The following is a 20,784-nucleotide window of genomic DNA, read 5'->3' on the forward strand; positions in this document are numbered from 1 at the left end:
AGAGTCACCTCAAATTCAAATACACCTGTAGGGAATAGCCTTCACTTCTCTCTTTTACCTTCAGACTCGGCCCATTGATAAGGGGCCCCCTTCTTCCCACCCCAGATAGAAACTCTGGGACCCACCTCTCCACTGACGTCCAGGGACATCACATCTGATTTCACTTTCCAGACCACACGCGATGAAGACCTACTTCTCACACGCAATGCAGGCAGGAGATCGGGAGATGGCAGGAGAGAACAGAACTCTCTCTCATACCCCAGAGGGTAAAGGGGATGGAGACAAGAAACGAGGAACCCAATGCACTGGATCACAGAAGTGCCAAAGAAGGACCAGGTATGAGGTTTCAGCCTGACGCAGAGTAACCCTGGGAAGACCAGTGTGGTGTTGGATTGCTTGGATAGAGCAGTTTTTGTGGATAAATGCTCAGTATTTCCTGACGATTAACGACAAGGCTAAGAAAACAGAGAATTTATCTGATCTACTTGTTGGTTGTTCCCTTGAAAATTTTCTTACCTTCATATTCTCCATTGCAACCAAGGAAAATCAAGAAGTTTGACATTCGCTCTTCAGTCCAGAGCACACAATAATAAGCATTTTAACAGGAAGACACTGTGGCTTTTACAAGATGATAAAAACAGATAAATATCCCGTCTTGTTAACTAGGCTTGGTGTTTCTCTAAGAAATCATGCTTATCTAATAGAAGTGGAGCAAGAATGTCCAGTCTGACCAGTCTTTCAGCTGCAAGTTACTTTTTTTACCTTAAAAAGAAAACACTAACAATAGCCACTATCAGAGACCTACATTCCACTTGGAAACATGTCAAGGTATCTATGATACGATGCACAGGAATGAAATGCAGACTCTACCACACATACAGTCTCAAAGGAGAAGTTTACGCAGGCCCCTGAGTATTTCTGAATTTTCCATTGTGGTTATTGTTTACCTGCTGCTGTCTTTGCCGCCTCACTTGTGCAAACTGTGACAGCATCAGCTGCCGGTCCAGCAGCTCCATCCTCTGCTGTCTCTGAATGTCTACCGTGGCCCCCATCCCGATTCTGGCCTCGCTGGTGGGTTCTGAAGATGAGAAGATGGGCTCAAGTGTCCAAGAACAGAACTTTGCCATCCAGCTGGGGACGCAGAGCACCTCATGAACTTGCAACATTTTGCTGTTGTAGCAGAGCCCGGAAATCTAAAAGAAAAAGCGTCCAACTGGATTGTTGAAATGTCATAAAATGTTAAAGAACATATTTAACATAGAAATCAATAACCGCAAAACACTTCAGATGGTGTTTTCCTTCACTGTTGTAGTGTTAGGTGACAACCAGAACTCCTACCAGGTTGCAGGATACTAAGCAGCACAAACCAACAAAAAAATGAATTTACTCAGTAAACAAATGTGTTTTTATTAAGTTAGAAGAGACAGCAAAATCCTAACTATTTAACACTCAAAGTACTGGTACAATATTTAAAAAAACAATGCTGTCTTTTGAAAAAAAGCCATGAAATATTTGATTATCAAAACACTTTCACACTGTACTAACTCTGTGGTTATTCTCATTGGCAGATGGCCATCAGAGAGAGATACTGAGAGAAAACAACTTTGATATTCGATGATGTGACCCAGCATCAGTATCAAATATGTAAATACAATACATTTATCAGAAAATAAAGACTACCTAAAATGTATACAGTTGTTTTAATAAAATTTGCAAGTATTTTTCCTAGATTTTAAAATCCTTGCCAATAGTTAGCAATTAACAATTCTGTTTACGAATAAGGCTATTTTTCATCTTTAAGGCAATTTATATGGTAAGAGAAGTCTCAGGAGTCTCTATGGTTTCCTAGGTAAAAATGAGAATGGCTATTCCTTTGTTAAAGACAAATCTTTAATTTTGTGAATTTGATTCTTAGGATAAGTTATTCACACCAAATTAAAACATATTTGACCAATTTCTGTCTAACAAGAGAAAAGTACACTTTAATGTTTTACTAATAAAACTTAAATTAACTAATTAGGCAAAAATTTATTGAGCATCTGCTATATACCAGGTGTTGTTCTAGGCACTTAAAGTATAGCAGAAGACAAGATAAATAAAGCCCTACTCTTACAGAGGTAATCGTAATCAATACAGAGATTGGACAGTAAACAAGCAAACACACAAAACAATTCCAGACAAGATCTATGAAGGAAATAAAATAAGGTGACTTGGAGCAAGGACCTTCTTTAGGTCGGGTGGAAGTGACACTTGAGCAGAGTTCTTAAGGATAGTGAGGTGCCAGTGATTTGATGAACTGGAGGAAGAACGTTTCAGGCAGAGAAAACAGTGAGTGCAATGCAGGAATGAGCTTGGGAGTATCCATTAGAAATCTTAGTGGAGCTATCAAGAGGGTTGTTGGATATAAAAATCTGGAACTCAAGAGAAAAGTTTGCAGAGATAAAGATCTGGGAGTCAGTGGTATAAGACTGTGTTTAAAGCAACAGGACTACAGGAGATAATGAGGGCGGGGGACGTTATTACAGAGGAAAGAAGAGGACTTAGGACTGAACCCAGGGTACACCAGCATTTTGTGGATGGACAGAGTAGGAGAAGCCAGGAAAGAAATCTGAGAAGGGGCTGCCAGTGAGAAGAAGGAAAACTAGGAGAGTTTAGTACCACTGAAGCTAAGAGAACAGTGTTTTAAGATGGGAATGGTCAGCTATGTCTAACGTAGCCCAGAGTTCAAGTAAGACAGAGAGAGGAAGAAGATGACTGTTGGATTTGGCAACATTAAGAACCGTCTTGGTGCAGTGGTAGGAGCAAAAGACACACTGGAGGAGGCTGAAGAGTGAATGGAGAAGGACTTTTGGTTTCAAATAATCTCTATGCTACTTCTCTCAAAAATGGTACAAAACAACTAAGAAAACAAAAACAGAAACAAACTTCACATTCACTGAAACTAGAAAGCATCTGTAATCCTCAACCACACTAACAAAATGGAAAACACATTGAGTAGTTAGAAATACTTAGCATATGAGAAGGGTAAATCCAAACGAGGGAGAGGGTCCCACCCACCGCCCCCACCCCCCGCCACGGACTCAGGGATTAGAGGCACCAGGTACTGTGAAGGTGGGAGTGAAGTGGAGGGTCACAGAACTCTGTGCAAGAAGCAACTCCAATGCCCCCCCTCACCCAGCAGAGCCCCCATCTACCCTCTCCCTTCTCTACGGGGAGAAGGTAAAAGCTCTGCAGGGCCTGCATCAAAGAGGCTCTGGAGCGGGCAGAGCAGGCCAACAGCGGAGGCCGGGGGCTCTACACATGTGGACTTCATACAGACAGAGAGGCCTTCCGTGTATGTCTCACAGAACTTCCAGAAGAAGACAACAGAAGAAATATAGGAAGAAAGGGACTATATTTCAACAGATAATAGCTGAGTTTTCCAGAATTAATAAAGAATATAGATACTCAGATTGAAAATGCAATAGTCCCAAGGTGGATAACATAATGAAATTTATATCTAGATCCATTATAGTGAAACAGAGAAAGAAATCCTTAAAAGTGTGAAGAAAAAAGAACAAAAGAGCGTAGCTCATTATATAAGGGTAAGTCACAACCCACAGCAGTCGCACGCTGACAGCGCACCCTGAGGAGAATTCAGGGTGAAAAATCCGGATGAGGCACTCTGTGCTTTAGATAAACACGCCCCTAGAGGGCTAGATGCATATCTCAGGAAGAATTTCAATGACCCCAGATTCTTGCACCTTCACATACAAAGAAAAGCACTAAAATTAACTTGAGATTCTGCTCTTTCTGATTGGCGGTAATCTTTGACTGAGATGTATGCTTGACTAGATGTATTTCACAGCCAAAAAATTCATAATTTGTTATACTGGCGCCTCCCCTACTTCTTTGGAGCGGTTCCTCAGAGCTATGGCCCAGGCTACAGTCCTCAGTAAGACGCTGAATAAACCTTAAACTCACAACTCTTATGTTGTGCGCTTTTCTTTAAGTCAACAAAAGTAACCAGAGATCAAATACTGACTGCCTAGAGGAAGGAAAAACAATGAGCTGCGAGCAGACAACAGCAACAAAAACAATGAGATACTTAGGAATAAATTTAATAAAAAATATATAAGGCCTTTATAGAAAACTAAAAAACTATAATAAGGGACATTAAAAAAAACCTCTAGTAATAAACAAAGATATCATAACATCACATCTACGAATGGGAAGATGCAAAATTGTTAAGACATCAATTTTCACCATATTAATATATATATATTCAATATAATACCAAAGAGACTCTTGGGGTTTTTTGGTTGGAACTTAAATAACAATCCTAAAATTTGTATGGAATATTAAGGTTTAAATTTTTAGAAACATAATGTTGGGAAAAAGAGGCTGGACCCAAAAGATTGCATACATTATGACCCCACTTTGTAAATGGATCAGTCAAGTGGAAAAACCATAAAGCGAAGCATGGCGGTGATGACCATCTGCGGTGCGCCAGGAGAGCAGTCACAGAAGGGAGGGGCACCGGGGCTCCGGGGGCCGGCAGTGCTCTGACCTGCACAGGGTTTTGCGGGTGCGTCCGCTTCATAGTGATTTGTTTGGCTTCATAACATTTATAGTTGACGCACAGTTGGGTGTGTGTTATGTATCACAATAAAAAGATTTAAACATAAAGAATAAGTGATCCAGAAGAGTCAAGATAATTTTTGGGAAACATAATAAGGCCTATCAGATTTCAAAGTATGCTATAAAGTCTGAGTGATTAAAACAGTGTGGTCTTTACGGAGAGCTACTCAAATCGATGTAAAGAGCAAGAGCAGAGAAAAAGACTCGAGTACAAGGCACCTGGTTCACAGCAGAAATGGGTGCGTTAAACGGGAAAAAACATACACGGGCCACACATAAGGATAAAGACAAAACAGCTCTCCCTTCCTGACACCACACATAAATTCCCAATGGATTAAGGACACAAATATAATTTATAAAACTGTAAATCTTTCTGCACAAAATACAGAAGGAACATCTTTTTGGCACTGGGATGAGGACGGATTTTTAAATAAGAAACATAAAGCCCAAACTATAAAAGAAAACACACATTCATCTACTTTACAATTTAAAAGCTACAGTGGGGGACTTCCCTGGTGGCGCAGTAGATAAGAATCCACCTGCCAATGCAGGGGACACGGGTTTGAGCCCTGGTCAGGGAAGATCCCACATGCCGTGGAGCAACTCAGCCCGTGCGCCACAACTACTGAGCCTGCGTTCTAGAGCCCGTGCTCCTCAACCAGAGAAGCTACTGCATGCCCGCACACCACAACGAAGAGTAGCCCCGCTCGACGCAACTAGAGAAAGCCCGTACACAGCAACAAAGACCCAATGCAGCCAAAAACAAACAAACAAATAAATAAAAGCTACAGGGGGCCAAAAGTTACCATAAATGAAGGGAAACACGACAAGAGCTTGGGAGAAGGTCCTTAGGATTCTTGTCCTCAAGAAAGGTAGCGTCAGAACATAAAGAAACTATCCATTTGTAAGAAGACAGTCAACCCAACTCATAAAGCAGATGAAAAGGCAATTTCAGAAAAGGAAATTCCAATGTCCAACAAGCACATGAATGGACGTTTATCCTCACTTGCCTTCAGAGAACTGCAAATCTTCACTGAACAATGTTAAACATAATAAAAATTAGCAAAAATGGAAAAACCTGGTTTCAAGTTTTCGTGAGGATGAGGGGGAACTGAGAATTCTCCCACAGTCCTGAGGGAAGGCAAAGTGGCCCGACCACTGGGGAGAGCAATTTGACAATACCCAGCAGAGCCGCCAAAGGTATATTTCAGGAAATTCTCAATTGCAAAGCTCTGTGTAACAGCTAGGGAACAGTGTCCCAGGAGAGGAATGGTTAAAGAGTGGTTTATTCATCCCACAAAATACTAAACAGCAGTTAAATACACTCGGTGTACATGTATTAATATGTTTCTAAAAAGGTATTACATATTGTATTCATCTTTTTGCAAAACTTCAAAACACAACATGCTAGTATTTACTGCTTATGGACACATACTCATGTAGTAAGTACAGAACCACGGAATGTGGTTTCTTCAGCAGCAGGATGATAAGGGAAGAAGGAAGGGGAGGCGTCGGGGGCAGCACTCTCTGTAACAAATATATATATATGTAATAAAGAAAGAGACAGGAAGTAAATATGGCAAAAATATATAATGAATTGGAGGCGAGGAAGTAAGGATTCCTTTTCTGAAGATCTGGATAAAAAGGAAGATAGAAAATGGACCTGTATAACAGCAAAATCACACTGATTTAGCTGAAGATAGCAAAATGTTGTTATAAATATAATGAAATATGAAAAAAATTGATCAAATCAGAACTGTGAGATTTGAATTAGGTGAAAAATTAAACACTTGTATTTTTTAGTCTCAAAGCGATTGTGAATTTGTCCACTTGTCCAGAGTTGTGTTAACTTCATGTATTTGGAAAATGTTGGTGTATTTGGAAGCTGTCATTAGGCACACATACACTGCCCCTTTTATCATAATAAAGAATCCCTCTTTGCTCTGAGTAATACTCATATAGAAATCTATTTTGTCTTATATTAATATGGCCATTTCAGATTTCTATTTCCATGATTAATCTTTCTTCATTCTTTTTCAACCCTTTTTGTGTCTGTGTTTAAAGTGTGTCTTGTAGACGCCATATAGCACTTTCTTACTTTTAAATCCAGTCTGACAATCTCTGCCTTTTGATTAATGTGTTTACCTATTCACACTTAATATACTTACCTGGACATAGTTGAATTTTGCTGTTTGGTTCTATCTCATTTGCTTTTTGTTCCTCTTTTCTTACTTCCTTTTGTGTTGAGCAAATATTTCTTAGTATTTCATTTTAATTTGTTTAATGGAATTTTGTTAGCAATATCTCATATTTTTTTCTTGTGTTTGCTCTAGGGATTACAATACACACATAATGTGTTTAGAGTTAATACTGAATTACTTCAATTAAAATATAGGAAATTTCAAGAGTATAATTCCATTTAACATCACCCCCATTCACTGTGCTACTTTTCTGTCTTAATTATGTTATACCTATATACGTTATAAACCCATTAATACAGTGTTATTTATGCTTTATGAAATCATATACCTTTTAAAGAAATACAGAAAAAAATAACGACAATGTATAATTGTTGCCTGTACTTAAGGAGCTCACAATTTAGTAAGGGGGCGGGTTCTTAATGGGGGGGGTTTGGTCATAGATTCCTTCAGGGAATTGATGAAGGCCGAAGATTTTCATTCTCTTGCCCATATCTATCCCCTCACCATCACATATACAGTTATGAAATTATGTGTTCAATATTAGTAGGAACGTCCTATGAAGAATTAGGACATCCTACCCAGTAATAAACAAATGCACGGCTGCAAATTCTGGCGGGGATAAAGTAGGGCTTTTGTGCTCATTGGCTTAAAGTTCTATTCTAAGGGTTACTTATTTGAATGTATGCTCTGGAAGGGGAAGAATTTTGGTTGGTTTTGATCACTGTTTTGGCTCTGCATCTAGAAGAGCACCTGCTGGGAGAATCGTGAATGAATGAATAGTCCAAAAAACCCCCAAAATGTCATCTTAGATTCTTTTAAAGAAAATTGGAAAGGTGCCAGTAGATACACTTTTTTGGTCCTAAGTTCATATTTCCCATGTGACAAAAAGGTAGAATTCACCTGTCCACACCTCTGATACACCAGCATGACCCCAAGCTGTCAGACAAATAAAGTGCTACTGTAAAATGTTTCAGGTGGTGAAATTAAAATTCATATTTTAAGGCAAGAAAAGAAAAATTTAAACACAAAATTTTCTCTGCCCGTTTTGTCCTCCTCCACCTCCTCTAGTGTGCTCTGTGCATCTGCATTATGTGTTAGCCAGACCTACCCTACGGCAGAAATACCTGCTCAACCACAATGCTCAATCTTTCTCCTTCTGGCGCTACTATGTAACTCCTCAGATGATAACACTCCTTACTCAATCCTGTAAATGGTCACAATGACCCACCACTTGCCTTGTACACGCAGACACCTTAGATGAACTTTATGTACAATGCCAACATATCATTTTCCTTAGAGATTGGTGCAGAATAGACTGGTCAGACAACCTGGGGAGATACTGGGCTGCACCTTAGCTCTTAGTTTAGATACTGACTTATGACCTTATTAATTTTACTGGCTATATTACTTGTATTCTGCCTATTTTACAAGATTATTGTTTTTTTGCATTACCAAATGTGTGCTAAAATAAATGATGATTAGGTGACTTGAAACCACTGACCAAACATACAGTCCTATAAGATCAATGATTGTAACAGTGTGACTCTGGATACGGGAAGAAGCAACAAGAGGGAACCATTTCCTAGACCATAACAGACTAGTGAGACAGGAGGTCCAGAGGCTTTTGGCTACTGTTAACAGGGCCTAGTCCAGTAATAGCACTGAGTAGCCTATCAATGAAATCCTCCTCTGACCTGGGAATGAGCATTCCTAAGCACAGTGGGAAAAACTGGTCACGAAATGCCTCCCAAACCTTAGTCAATACTAAGACTGAAAGGGAAGGGACTGTAGAATAAACAAAGTTGCCCACCATCCAGTTCTCCAAGAATCAAGTCATTAGCCACTGCAGTCGCTGACCTACAGCAAGTAGCACACTCTGAAAGGATTTCAAGGCGAAGTTCAGGATGAAGCACTTTGTGCTCTGGGAAAACTGACAGAACTGGATCTTAAGACAGTTAGATATTTCAGGAGAAACTGTTGTAAACTTAGTTTCCTGCACCTCTGCATACTTAGAAAAACACTAAGACCATTAGCTAAGGTATCTGTTCCTTGCAAATAGCAGGAGCCTTCTAGTAAGATGTGTGCCTGACTGCATGTGCTCCTTCGTCACAGTCACACGTGTATCGGCCTCCCCCTTCTCTCTGCGGAAGTTCTCAGAGCTCTCTGAAAGGCTGTCTCCTGGGTTATAATCCTTGGGTTGGCTCAGATAAAAATTTCCATGCTTTCTTAGATTGACTATTGATTAATTTTTTGGTCAACACAGGTATTCACACAAAGGATTAAAATATAAAGAGCTTTAAGAATTTAGTTTCCTATAAATATTTGATAATCACATTACCAACCCTTCTTATCCTGGGACTTCTGAATGATAGTTTTCTTGAAACCCCCAGAGTTTGTGAAAAAAGAGGCTTTAAAAATAGACCACCTGCTGGGATTTGCAGTGTCAAGAGGCCAGGGGAAATCCTAAGGGAGAGGTCTGGCAGGCCCTCAGAGCCCGGAAGCCCAAGATCAAGCTGAGAGGCCCAATGGCAAGGGATGAAGCAGTGGCAGTGATCTCGGGCAGGCCAGGACTCAGGGCCAGGATGCTCAGATACAGTGGAAATGAACAAGCGGGCTGTGTCTGTGAAGGGCAGGGAGAGCTGGAACCAGAGCATTCAAGCAGCAGGAGTTGGGAACCCCGGCCAGGTAAAGGGTCCCAGAGGTGAAGCAACCAGAGAGCATTCCGGACCTCTTGCAGTTGAAAGTCCAGGCCAAAGGGAATAAAGAATTTAATTTGCTGTGTGGAAACATGTGAAACTCCCTTGATTACAGAGAGTAAACCTCAACTGTCCTCTGGTCTTGTTTAGTGTTAGCATGAAACCACAGCCAGCGGAGATGAGAAACCATGACCTGGCACCAGCACTCAGGTTTCTGTTGATCTCCTTCTCCAGTCACCTGTGGCTGAACAAAAGCCTACCTGGCAAACTACACTGCCAGGGTCCTAGTGAACCACAGTCCCAACATTCAAGAAACTTGTCATCTAATGGGACAGTAGGACAAACACAAGGGGCTGCTTTCCTGGGGGAGAGCATTGCCATCACAAGATAAAGAGGAGCTGAGGGAACAAACGTTCCCTTGTATCTGGACCCCTTCATGCAGACTTCATATTCACTCAAGTCCCGAGGAAACCAGGCCCACTGAGGCCTCACGTATTCATTCAACACATATTTTACTGAACTTCTATAAGGTGCCAGGCTGTGTTCTAAACACTGGGATACAGCAGGAGGCAAAACAAAGAAAATCCCTGCTCTAACGAACCTTACATTTTCCTGTTCCTTCTCCTTCACTGAAAAACACTAAAGAAAGAAGGAAGGAACTTTGGAAATTACTCATTTTATTCTGCAAAGAGTATGTACACAAGTTAGAAACGCCCCAAGTTATTTGTGCCACTTGTGATTAATTATGAAATGACTGTTGTTTTCGTGACAGAGTCATGTGGCGTTAAGCACTTATTGAAAGAGTCTTGCTAGCTTGTTCTTTGTCAAGTACAAGAGTGATTCAGATGAATTTCCCATAGCCCTCTTTTCTCTTTCAATATTATTTTAAAGTATCTATTTAAACACTGGGTATCCTTCTGATTCTTGAAAAGTTGAATACGAATAACAGAATTAATTAACAGAATTAATTAAACTAATAATAGATTATTTGTTTCTAACAAATTGTCTTAGAAAGCTGCTCTAAGCTTTTTCTTTCAGAAAATCATGCGTCAAGAGGATTAGGTTAACTGCATAAAGCAGAAAACTGCAAATAACAGTGGCTTAAATACAACAGAAATTTATTTCTCCCTCAGGTTAGAAAAGCTCCAACCATCTTAACTGCATTCCAGGCAGCGGGGAGAAGAAAATGAGGAAGAACAAAAGGACAAAAGGCTACTTTAAGGAGCCTTCCTAGAAGTCCCACCAATACGTATGTTTATAGCTCATTAGCCAGGATGCCAGGATTTAGTCTGATAGCCATACCTAGATGCAAAGGAGACTGGAAAACGTGATCTTTTAGTTGGCGGCCCTGCTGCCTCAAATAAGATGAAGGTTCTGTTACGAAGGAAAAAAATACATTGGGAGACAGCTAGAGTCTCTAGCACATGGAAAAAAGTCTTAATCAAATGCTAAAATGTAAATACCTTTGAATTTCCCTTTCAACAAGGAGACCACCTCCCTTTAAACTTATATTCACTTTCATAAACTGATTCAACAAACTAAAATCGAGGGGAAAACAGGCTTATGTTAAAAATTTGCTTCTTACATTGGACTAAAAATAACAAATTAAAAATGAATGTAAAGATCAAGAACAACTTACACATTTACAGATAGAGACTCAACAGGGAAAAACGAAATCCTTTTTTAAGACCAGGAACAAGGCAAGGATGTCTATTCACCACTCTTATTTAACATTATACTAGAGGTCTTAGCTAGTGCAATAGGCAAGAAAAATAAAAGGCACAGATTAGAAACGAAGAAGTAAAACATATAAACCAAACCTATTTCCTGATGACTTGATCATATATGTAGGAAACCATAAGGAATCCACAGAAACAACAAATTCAGCAAAACTACAGTATACAATAGCAATATATAGAAATCAACTGCGTTTCTATATACAAGCAGCAAACAAAATAACTCCATTTAAAATAGCATCAAAACCCCACAAAAAGGAATACATTTAATGAAAGATGTGTAGGGCCTGTACATCGAAAATTTAAAAATTAAAAAGGGGAATTAAAGAATTACTAGAAAAATGTAGACATATTATGTTTATGAATTGGAAGACCCAATATTGTTAAAATAGTTGTACTAGTTATCTATTACTGACTAACAAATTACCCAAAACTCAGTGGCTTAAAACAATAAGCATTTATTATATGTACAGTTTATGTGGGTCAGAAATCTAGGGACTGCTTAGTTGGGTGGCTGTAGCTCAAGGTCTCTCATGAGGCTGCAGTCGAGATGTCAGCCTACCTGCCTTCATCTGGGACTCCTGACTGGGGCTGAAGGACCAGCTTCTAATGTGGCTCAGAAACACAACTGGCAAGTCAGTGCTGACTGCCGGCAGGATGCCATCATTCTTTGCCATGCAGACCTCTCCACAGGGCTGCTTCAGTACCCTTGTGACATGGCAGCTGGCTTCCCCCAGAATGAGTGACCTGAGAGGGAGCAGGATAGAAGTAACGTGCCTCTTATCATCAGCCTTTTGGAGTCACACTCCATCCCGCCATATTCTATTCATTATAAGTGAATCGCTAAGTATAGCCCACACTCTAGAAGAGGGAAATTAAGCTCCATCTCTTGAAGTATAAAATAATCTGTGGCCATATTTTAAAATATCAAAATGGCAATCCTTCCTAACTGATCTATAGTTTCAGTGCAATCTCAAGCAAAATATTAACTGTATTTTTTCTTTTTTGAAGGAAATTATAAGTTGATTTAAAAAGGCATATGGAAAGTCAATGTTCCTAAAATAGCTTGACCAGTTTTGAAAAAGATGAACAAAGTTGGAATACTTATGTTACCTGGTTTCAAGACTTACCATACTCAAAAGTACTCAAACAGTATGGTACTGGCATGAGAACAAACATATAAATCACTGAGATAGAAAAGAAAGTCAAGAAACAGACTCACACTGGTCAACGGACTTTCAACAAAGGTGCTAGGGTAATACGCAAAAGAGAAAAGAGTCTTTTCAACGTTGATGGAACAATGCTAGATACCTGTATGGAAAAAAATACATCTCAACCCTTAACTTCACAAATATTATACTCAAAGTGGATCTTAGGCCTAAATGTAACAGCAAAAACCATTAAATTCTAGATGAAAACATAGGACAAAATGTTTGTGACATCAGATTAACAAATATTTCTTAAGATACCAAAGCACAAACTATTTTAAAAACTGAAACACTGAATTAGTCAAGTTAAAACTTTTGCTTATTGAAAGTCATAGTTAAGGAAACGAAGAGGCAAACCACAGACTGGTATAAAATTTTTACAAAATATATCCAACAAAGGGCTTATATCCAGAATATAAAAAGAACTCTTTTGATGTAATTATAATACAAATGTAACCCAACGAAAAAGTGGGTGAAAGATTTGAACAGACACAACACAAAGGAAGATATACAAATGGCTAATAGTCACAGGAAAAGATGCCCAAATCCCTAGTCATTAGAGAAACGCAAATTAAAACCACAAGATACAATTACACACCACCTAGAACGACTGAACTTAAAATGACTGACAATGCGGAGTTCTGGCAAGGAGGCGGAGGAACTGGAATGCTCACGCACTGACGGTGGAAATGCAAAATGGCACAGTCACTTTGTAAAATAATATGGTACCATATATTTTTCATATGATAAATTCTAGCAATTCTACTCCTAGGCATTTACCCAAGAGAAGTAAAAACATATGTCTACACATAAATGTGTATACAGATCTTCACAGCAGCATGAAAAAAATGTTTAGGGTGACGGGACTGTTTTCTATCCTGATTGTGGTGGTTACAAAACTGTATACAAGGACCCAAATTCACCAAACTGCACAATTCAAATTGGTAAATTTTACTGCATGTAACACTTTAATGAACAAAAAAGAAAAAAATTTTTCAAAAAAAAGTAAATGTGAAGATCTAGAAAGATTAAGACATTTCTGGATGTATAATTCTCCTCTTAAACTTTATAAAAGAGGTGGGATTTTCGGAGACTAAAACCAATCTTTAGCAATAAAAAACTTCTGATACCTTAAAAATATTCCAAGCTAACATAAACTAACATAAGACTTTCTGATAATATGCTGTTGTTTATAATGAATATATTCAAAATCTCATGCACTGATTTTTACCATAGTTCTTTACCAGAGGTTAAAGTCAAGATATAGGAAAAATATCAACACAATCAGCTGCAAAGAAGAAGGAACACTGGACATTTCTATTAAAAAAAATCAGTTTAAAGAGATAATCAAAACCGACTCAAGACTTTCCATCTCCTGATAGGAAAACAACGTAAAGACCCTGCGAGAAAATGCTCTGTGGGGCAACTGCCATGTAATCTACCAGTAATCATCTAAAATGAAAATGCATGCGTGTTTTTCTTGCTAACCTCTTCCTTATCTCCATTTCTTTTTCCTTTGACCAGCAGCAGTACTGACCCAGCTCAATATGTTTTATACTATCCTTTACGCTTTCTCAAAGCCATCCTTTACTTCGTTTTCTTGTACATGACAATGCCAGAAACACAAGACAAAGAGTTTGTTGAAGGTGAGGTTTGAGCTGCATTTTTAATCCATCATATGGAGGACCAGTTAAATATCTTTGATGATATTAGAGAAGAAAGTACAGTATAGCTATAGACAGAATTCTTCATAATAGGGAGAAGGCAGAGGCTGCCAACGGGATAAAGTTTTCTTGGATATTGGTCGGCCCACAACATTTTTAATGAAGGCTGCAGGAAGCTGCTGTGGATATGTGTCTTTCAGCACCTCTGGGTACTTTTAAAACTTCTTCATGACCAAGATCTCCCTCCAGAATCATGTCTCCGTTGACGATGATCAGGGCCTCATCTTGGTGGTATAGTCAAGGGAAGATCTAAGAACAGCTTTGTACCTAAGTGTCTTGTGGTTGAAACAGACATGGATGAGAGCCTTGAAATGTGCAGTGGAAGGCACTGAACCCACTGAACTGCCAGAACACCTGGCCTTTGGTCCTGGCTCTATGATCCATCAGCTGTGCAACCTCAACTTCAGCCTCCTCATCTTTCAGATGGTAAGCCCAGGTTCTCCACCGCCGTAGAGAGAGTGTCAAGAACCTAGTGAGGCAGTACACGCTGACAGCATCCCAACGATCACAAAGAGCTACAGCGTTTTATTGCACAGAAATAATTATTTTGATAATACTGAATTCTGAAACTCAACAATTAGTTATAGACTAAAGATAAAATGCCAGACATTTTGCTAGGCACTGGAGATTATAAAATAAAGAATAATGTATAGTTTCTAAACTGAAAGGGCAGACTCAGAAAAGGCTTCAGAGTGAGAACTTAAATGAATAAGTTTTTTTCTAGGAAAAGAAGGCATCTAATGGTGAAGGAATGGATGTAGTTGGAAGAACCTGCATATGGTTATGGAAAGCCACCTCTTAAGAGCACAGACACCAAAGCTCCAGTACCTGCATTTGAATGTTGTCTCCACTACTTATCATCTTCCACTTCTACACTAGGTTCTTTCACAAGTCCAACCCACCTCACAGCTCTAACCAGCCTTGACCTCTCTCTGCAGCTTCTGTCCTCATTTTCTTTTTCTTTTTATAAATTTATTTATTTATTTTTGGCTGCGTTGGGTCTTCGTTGCTGCGTGCAGGCTTTCTCTAGTCGTGGCGAGCGGGGGCTACTCTTCATTGCAGTGGCTTCTCTTGTTGCGGAGCACGGGCTCTAGGTGCACAGGTTTCAGTAGTTGTGGTGTGTGGGCTCGGTAGTTGTGGCCCACGGGCTCTAGAGCACAGGCTCAGTAGTTGTGGCGCACGGGCTTAGTTGCTCTGAGGCACATGGGATCTTCCTGGAGCAGGGCTCGAACCTGTGTCCCCTGCATTGGCAGGCGGACTCTTAACCACTGCACCACCAGGAAAGCCCTGCCCTCATTTTCAATGAACTGCTAGAAAATCATCTTAGTCCCTAAAGTTCAACTGAAAACCTTGGGCATCAGATGAGTTACCTGACCTGCTACACTGTACCCTTCTTTTGGTGAATTGGGAAAAGAAATCTAAGGGAAGCAAGAATAAGGAAGAAGAAAAGGAAGCATGAAGAGCAGAGAAAGACGTGAAAAGCAGGGCAAGGCTCAGAGGACCCAACTCCCCATCCTCGTTCACCCGAGATGCAGGTCAGGATTCGAAAACTTACTCCAAAGAAGTTCTGATTTCCATAGCAGATTATGCTAATTCCATTAAGCTTTCTCCTTGATGATATACCATGACTTGGAAAGCCCATCAACATAAGGTTCTGTTTGATGCTTTTTCTTTTACAGTTACCATAAGACAATGTTTTATTTTTTTTTGTCTTTAAAACTCTTGTTGGGGGAAGACAGACAGACAAATCACAGCCCACAAATGAGCCATCCTGACTCCTTCAAGGTTGCTCAACTCTCTCCTTCCCCCCTTCTTTGACTTACAAACCCTAATAAGACTTCTATAATCTTGCACCATCGTGAAGTTTTTTGTTTGAAAAGCTTTAAAGATCCTCACTGCCTACAGATAAAAATACAAACTCAGACCACATCCAAAGTCCTAACGAATCTGGTGTGAATCTATGTTTCTAATCTTGTTACTGAGTAGGACAGATTTTCTTTCACACTAAGGTTGCTTGATCACAAGATAATCAAAGTCTGACATACTGTACAGAACAGGTAACAAATGCAGGAAATGACTAGATGGTAAATGGACAGGTTGAAGGGGAGAAGCCTGGAGTCTGAGAAGTACAGGCCTGTCTGTTCATCTGCTGCGGAACAGCTTGAAAGAGGACCAAATGGTGATAAATATGTGAACTGTAAAAAGAGAAAAACTGGCAAAAGCAGGCTCCTATTTTAATCGTGCTAGAATCAGCTCAGGCCCGAGACATCAGCTTTTGAGAATTAGGGTACATCCCAGGGGTAATGACTCATAACTATGATTCATAAGATGGCAGAAAATGAAGAAGTGCAAGGATACGGAGGGCCTGAAGACTTTCTGCAGAACCACAAAAGACCTTAAATAAAGTTCGATAAGAAAGCAATATTTTCTTTAAGGAAAAAAAAAGTATTAATGTGTAACAAGACTGGAGGAACTGTGAACATATAGAGTGGCCTCAATTTTTGAAGGTCTCTCACCAAAGACGTGAAGAAGAGTAGTTAGACATGAGGTGCGAATATGATGAAAGTAGGTGTATACTAACATTTTCAAGCACTCACTTACACTGAAATATTTCACTTGGCTACAACAGCCAAGCTTTCCAATTACAATTTTGCAAACTTTCATGAAAACAGTCGTAGTTTAGATATTAAATGTTGGTGTTGGGGGCTTCCCTGGTGGCGCAGTGGTTGAGAGTCCACCTGCCGATGCAGGGGACGCGGGTTCGTGCCCCGGTCTGGGAGGACCCCACATGCCGCGGAGCGGCTGGGCCCGTGGGCCATGTCTGCTGAGCCTGCGTGTCCGGAGCCTGTGCTCCGCAACGGGAGAGGCCACAACAGTGAGAGGCCCACGTACCGCAAAAAAAAAAAAAAAAAAATATGTTGGTGTTGGGAAGAATCCGCCTGCCAATGCAGGGGACACGGGTTTGAGCCCTGGTCTGGGAAGATCCCACATGCTGCAGAGCAACTAAGCCCATGAACCACAACTACTGAGCTGAGCTCTAGAGCCCGCGAGCCACAACTACTGAAGCCCACGCGCCTAGAGCCTGTGCTCTGCAACAAGAGAAGCCACCGCAACGAAGAGCAGCCCCCCGCTTGCCACGCTAGAGAAAGACTGTGCACAGCAACGAAGACCCAATGCAGCCAAAAAAAAAAAAAATGTTGGTGTTAGAAGCCAGAATTGTCAAAGGAAGAACAACGCAACATTAAAACATGTATCAATGGTACGTGTGAATACAGTTAAGTCCCCTACATACAAACGAGTTCTGTTCCGAGAGCACATTCATAAATCCAATTTGTTTGTAAGTCCAACAAAATTAGCCTAGGTACCCAACTAACACAATCGGCTATACAGTACTGTACTGTAATAGGTTTATAATACTCTTCACACAAATAATACATGAAAAAAAACCCACAAAAAATAAAGAAAACATTTTTAGTCTTACAGTACAGTACCTTGAAAAGTACAGTAGTACAGTACAACAGCTGGCATCCAGGCACTGGCATCGAGGGAACAGGCAAGTACCAGCTACATCACCGCTGCTTTTACGCTTGCTTCCTGACATCCTGGGCTTGAAATAAAGATTCTGTACTACTGTACAGATACTGTATAGAGTACGGTGCTGTACTCTATACAGTACCGTAAAGGACACAAAAGCACAACCACTTGTAGAGGATGCACGCACGTGACAATGTACGCCAGACACGTGAACTAACTTCACTGGACATGTGAATGCGCACTGCCATCTTTGAAGGTTCGCAACTTGAAGGTTCGTATGTAGGAGACTTACTGTAATCTTAATCTTTACGTAAACCGAACGACCCTTATCCTTTCTGGCAGCAGCTGGAATCCCTGAGGGATCACAAAACAGAACTGTGGAGAGACAGCTGTCCTAGTCAAATTAACTCATTATTGCTCCTCATAAGCTAAACACACTTCCCCAACCCCCCTCCACCCAGGAAAAATATTTAGTCCTTATTCTCTTCTGTGACATCACTGAAGACAGAAAGTACACTCCCACCTAGCAAAATACTGTCCTGATATAATTTATCTCCTCCTCCTCTTTTAGTCAGCGGGATATTTTTAAGCTATGTATTCAGAAACATTTCTAATCATGAAAGAATGGGTGACACAAGCAGAGAGAAAAAGCAGCCTAAGCAAAATAAATCCACCAATAACTAAATAAAATAAACCCAAAGCTGGCAGCTTTTCAGAAGAACATGAGTAAAGGTTTTGGTTTCTATGACAGCAGATAACACATGACTTAGGTTTATACAAATGTCTTTTTATAAAAAAAAGCTCTTTCTCTTAAAAACACAGATTGAAATAAAATTACTTCCTTACTACATATAGTATGTTAGGAGAACTACTGGTTTCAGAGCTAAAAGGTGATTATTTTATCAACAGGTTTTCTAACATTCCTCCAAAACACTGAAAACCATCTGTGCATTTCTTTCTGGTAGTAAAAGTTTTATTTTCTTTTTAGTATTTTATTTAGGATAAAAACAACCCCCCCCCCCCACCGCCGCCACAAAAACAAAAAAGGGAAGTTGCCTGATAAACACAGGGAGAGGAGAAGTCAGGTTGAGCAAGAGACATCTGGGACAAGCTGTGGCTTTGTGGATCTCAGATCTCCATCCCTCAATCAGTGGTGTGTAAACCAAACATTCACAAATAGTTTGAATATCCTCCTTTACAATTATCCTTCTCTAAAGTATACCATATTATATTAAATATTTCATAACAAATGTATGATTTTTCTGGAAAAAGTCAGAAACAAAATATTCATTAAATTCAAAACAAGCACTAACATCTATGGTATAGCATGAAGGAAAACTGGTGTAATTATCCCTGATATTAATCATCTTAAGTAAACACAGTATCATCTAACTATGGTGGAATAATAGTAAAGAACAAGGCTGATATGAAGATTTATCAGATCTGTGTAATGGTAGGAAGTCAGTAATATTAGTTGAATTAGTTACTATAAAGTGAAGATTCAATTGGCTCAAAGGGGTTTACTAATAGTGGGATTATTCAAATGCTAGCTACATTCATCTGGGGATTATATTTCAAGTACTGAGCAATTCTATTCACTCTTCTGAAACTAGGAATTTTAATGTTAAACATTTGTTAAACTTCTGATCCTTTAAAAAATTAAATCAAGCACCTTACCACCTGTTAAGCGTCTGTACGAGAAAAGACTGATCACAACACACATACTTTAGATTTTAAAAAGACTAGAAAGAGATAAAAAATGCAACCTCCAATTCTAGAGCACCGAATGTCACAAAGGGAAACTTTCTGAGGTGACAGCAAGAACTTATTTTAAAACCAGGAATCTGAAAACAGAATAAAGAAAGAAAATGGGATGCCTTAAAACAAATGAGTCACATAATGAGTTATTAAAGAGGGGTTCAGATAATGTGAGCAAATCAATTAACAGTAAACTAACACAATGAAATATAACACAATAAGGTACTTTTCAAATTTTTGAATGCTTTAGGAAAATATCCAAAAAAGGGCTCAAGATTATCACTGCTAAGAGAAACAGAACTTTATCATGAACAAAAGAGTGAATTCTCATGCTGCTTTCATTATGAAAGCAATGAACTACCTATTGTCTGCAGGCTGGTTAAGTACCTGCCAATCAAGCTGGCAGTTCAAGTGGGGATGAGATTAGACTGGGCAGAGCCTGGCCACTGTGCCCCACAGGATTAGTATGACCCCAGGCTGTCCTTTAAATCACTACAAGTCTTAAGAATACCAGGTGGCTCAGATGGCTTGAAGACCCCACAATGGAGTTCAGCTCTGTGTTCCTGAAGCAAATCTGGGCATCTGAGAAAAATGTTTAGGGAGGGGGAAACAAAGTGACTTCAATCCCCAGAATTTTGGCTGGATGTTGTGAGGAGTGAAGGATTAAGTTGTATATGAAAAGAATAAACATAGAAAAGGAATAAAACAGACAGCATAAAGGAAGGAAAGAAGTGAGCAGGCTTAAAGTAATGACCCAGTGTCTCAAAATACCATTCACCCAGGAAACAAGAATAAGTAGTGATAACTTACTTAACATGTCTGCAGTGGAATGCAGTTATTTCCAAATCCTTTCCCTTTGATGTTATACATGTTACTATAAATCCAGTCTGTAATTTTCTTAGACTTTTCCAAGAAAGAAATTGAAAACTGTATTTCACATATACTAGTTATAAACTTATTTTTAGATAAATTTGGGAGTTCAAATTTAAGCCATGGATGAAAAATAAAGCTCAATTTCATGCTTTAGATTCACTTTCAATACCTCATAGAGTTTATTAAAATAAACTTATATGCTTATTAAAATAAAATAAAATACAATACAGCAGGGTGGGGATGGGGAAGATGAAGGCGGTCTGGCACACAGAGGAGACGCCGCCCTCTTCCTTCTCTGGCCACACACCCTGATGAATCTTCCATCAGTTCCAATCCACCTGACTTTCCACTTAACCTTATTTTCCCCCTTGCATGACCATGTCTCTTTCCAAAACAAGCAGAATATCTCTCACTAATTTTGGTAAATCCAACTT

At 39.6% G+C, this 20,784-nt stretch overlaps 1 protein-coding gene across 3 annotated transcripts in view; it reads right to left on the reverse strand.

Moving 5' to 3' along the window:
- Nucleotides 1–20,784, reverse strand: part of UBAC2 (UBA domain containing 2) — a 151,187-nt gene that overhangs the window by 37,010 nt on the left and 93,393 nt on the right. For all 3 annotated transcript variants that reach the window (XM_067712918.1, XM_067712917.1, XM_067712916.1), the window contains one exon: nucleotides 948–1,193. In XM_067712918.1, the coding sequence (XP_067569019.1) occupies nucleotides 948–1,193 (246 nt within the window). The remainder of the gene's footprint in view (nucleotides 1–947; nucleotides 1,194–20,784) is intronic.

This window comes from Pseudorca crassidens, chromosome 18 (genome assembly GCF_039906515.1).
Source record: "Pseudorca crassidens isolate mPseCra1 chromosome 18, mPseCra1.hap1, whole genome shotgun sequence".
NCBI classification, from domain to species: Eukaryota; Metazoa; Chordata; class Mammalia; order Artiodactyla; family Delphinidae; genus Pseudorca; species Pseudorca crassidens.